This window comes from Eriocheir sinensis, chromosome 44 (assembly GCF_024679095.1).
Source record: "Eriocheir sinensis breed Jianghai 21 chromosome 44, ASM2467909v1, whole genome shotgun sequence".
Taxonomy (NCBI): Eukaryota; Metazoa; Arthropoda; class Malacostraca; order Decapoda; family Varunidae; genus Eriocheir; species Eriocheir sinensis.
In genome coordinates, this window is record NC_066552.1 from 11095027 (window position 1) to 11098058 (window position 3032).

The window sequence follows — 3032 nt, forward strand, 5'->3', positions numbered from 1 at the left end:
TTTGCCTTATTTTATTTTTTCCTCTCGTTCTTTCTCTTTTAATGGTTCCTTCATTTCTTCTTTCTTTCATCTCTTTCACCCACTTCTCCTTTTCCCCTCCACTTTTCCCCTTCTACGTTTTCTTCATCTTTTTTGTCTTCTTTCCTTTCATTCTCTCTGCTTACAATCATTCCTTCCTTTCTTCTTTCCTTCATCTCTCTCATTTACTTCTTTTCTCCTCATCATCATCCCTCCTTCTCTCCCTTCCAACTTTCTCTTCATCTTTGTTTTGTCTTTTTTCTTCTATTTTTTCGATCTTTCTTCCCTTCCATTACCTACAACTCTCCTTTCTCCCTCCTCTTCTTCATCCCTTTTATTCTCCCTTCCTACTTTCCCTTCACACTTATTGCATTTTCATTTTCTTCCCTCCTCTCGTTCTCTCCTCTCCCTATCCTTCCATCCTTCCTCTCTTCTTTCTTCCATCTCTTTCATCCACTTCTATTCCTCTTGCTCTCCATCCCTCCTCCATTCATCCTTCCTTTCCTTTCGGTCACTTTTCTTCCCATCCTTCCTTACTTCCTTCTTTCTTTCATCTTTTCTTACCTTATTTCTCTCCTTTACATCTATTACTCTACCTCCTCCTCTTCATCCCTTCTCTTCTCCCTTTTTACTCTCTCTTTTCATCCTACTTTGTCTTCTTTTCTTCTTTCCATTCCTTCTTTCTCTTCTAATCCTTCCTTCCTTCCTTTTCCTTTCAGCTTTTCCTATCCACTTTCCATCCTTTACATCCAATTTTCCTTCCCTTCCTCATCTTCATCCCTCCTCTCCTCTCCTACTTTCCTTTCATCTTTCTTTTGTCTTTTTTTCCTTCTATTCTTTCATTCTTCTTCTCTCCTTCATATTTTCCAACCTACTTTCCCTCCATTTCTCCTCCTCCTCCTACTCTCCATCCTTCCTCCACTCCCTTCCAACTTTCCCTTCATCTCTCTTTCTCTCTCTCCCCTTTGTCTCCTTTCCCTCCAGGTCAAGTCAACTACCTGTTATTTACCTGGCCGCCCTCACGTGACCCGCCGCCTGGGGTCACCTGGGCGTGGCGCGGGTTGTGTCACACCTGAGTCTCCCTTGATGATGTCACAGAAAACGGGACACAGGTTGACACAGGAGGAGAAGACGGAGGAGCAGGAGGAAGAGGAGGAGGAGGAGGAAATAAGGATGACAGATATATTTACACATCATACACGTAATGCTTTCTCTCTCTCTCTCTCTCAAAATGTTCATATGAAAGAAAGAAATAGAGAAGAGGGAAACAAAGAATGAAAGGAACATAAAGATGAGAATGGATGATGAAGGGGAGTGAAGGAGAGATAGGGGAAGAGAGAAGGAAGGAAGAAGGGAAGGAGGAAAGGTCAGGAAAAGCAAAGGAAAGAAAGAAAAGAAGAGGGAATGGAAGGAAGAACATGAGAAAGCTGAGAAAGGGAAGGAGGAGGAGGAGGAGGAGAAAGTCTTTAATTCAACCACAATGAAAATCTATTAGTCAAGATATAATAATAATAATAATAATAATAATAATAATAATAATAATAATAATAATAATAATAATAATAATAATAATAATAATAATAATAATAATAATAATAATAATAATAATAATAATAATAATAATAATAATAATAACAAAATTGAGAAAGGAGATGATAAGAGAGGAGAAGAGAGGACAGGAGGAGAGAAGAGAAAAAGAGAGAGGAGAAAGGAAGAGAAAGGAGAGTAATGAGGGTACAGGGGGGGGGGGGGGGGCAAGAGGAGAATATGGGAATAAGAGGAAGAATAGAAGGAATAAAATAAATTAAACGAGGTGAATGGGAGTAATGAAGGAGGGAAAAGATTGTTGGAGAAGCTGATTTGATAACATTGTGAAGGAAGAACGGAGGGAATGGAGGAACGAAGGAGGGAAGGAATGGAGAGAAGGAGGAAGGAAGGAAGAGATGGAGGAAAGGCAAATCGGAATAAAAGATGGAAATGTAGAAAAAGGTAGAAAGAGATGAGAAGAGACGGGAGGGAAAGAGAGAGGGGGAAGGAAGGAAGGAAGAAAGGAAGGGAAGGAAAGAAAGAGAGGAAGGCAGTGGGCCGGGTGAAAGGAAGAATATAGGTGTGTGTGTGTGTGTGTGTGTGTGTGTGTGTGTTTGTGTGTGTGTCCTCCCTTCTTGCCTTGCATTTCTACATTCCTTTCTCCTTTCTTCTCTCCTTCCTTATTCTCCTCCTTTCTTTCATTCTTCTTCCCTTCCTTCCATCTTTCCTTCCTTCCTTCAATCCCACCTTCCTTCCTTGCTCCTTCCTCCATTCCTTCCTTCTCCCCATCCCTCCTTCCTTCCTTCCTTCCTTAGTTTCTCCCTTCCTTCCATCGACGGTGGCCGGGTGGTCAGCGTGCGGGCGTTGTGACCCCGTGGACATAGGTTCGAGTCCCACCGAAACACGCCATCTAATCAACCATTGCCGAGTGTCGGAAGATTACCCACATGCTGCCCAGATCTTCAATCAACCCTGACTGAAGCGACGTCGGTCAATGGAAGCACCACCAATAGTCATATATCACGGCAAACACAATAAATAAAATTCGCTCGCGCCACTAACGAGCTGAAGTCGCCAACGAGACCCCACAAGACAGCCTACCGGCGTTATAGGCAACACCTTAAAAAAAAATCCCTGTTCCCTTACCTCCTTCCCTCCGTTCTTCTTTCCTTCCTTCCTTCCTTTGTCCTTTCATTTCCTCCTCACCTCCTTCCTTCCTTCCTTCCCTCCTTCCCTCCCTCCTTCCTTCCCTTCACGTACTTTCTCCTCCATGATTTCACAATTCCCATTTTCTTCAATCCTCTCTCTCTCTCTCTCTCTCTCTCTCTCTCTCTCTCTCTCTCTCTCTCTCTCTCTCTCTCTCTCTCTCTCTCTCTCTCTCTCTCTCTCTCTCTCGTTTTTAATCGACATTGCTGTTTTTTTTATATTTTGTTGGTTTGAGAGAGAGAGAGAGAGAGAGAGAGAGAGAGAGAGAGAGAGAGAGAGAG

The 3032-nt window shown here is 42.7% G+C and overlaps 1 protein-coding gene across 1 annotated transcript in view; it reads left to right on the forward strand.

Moving 5' to 3' along the window:
• LOC126980648 (basic proline-rich protein-like) overlaps window positions 1-2773 on the forward strand; it is a gene marked incomplete at both ends in the record, with an annotated part of 11650 nt that extends 8877 nt beyond the window's left edge. The window contains one exon of the mRNA XM_050830745.1: window positions 2757-2773. Within this exon, the coding sequence (XP_050686702.1) occupies window positions 2757-2773 (17 nt within the window). The remainder of the gene's footprint in view (window positions 1-2756) is intronic.
• Between the last annotated feature and the right edge of the window lie 259 nt (window positions 2774-3032).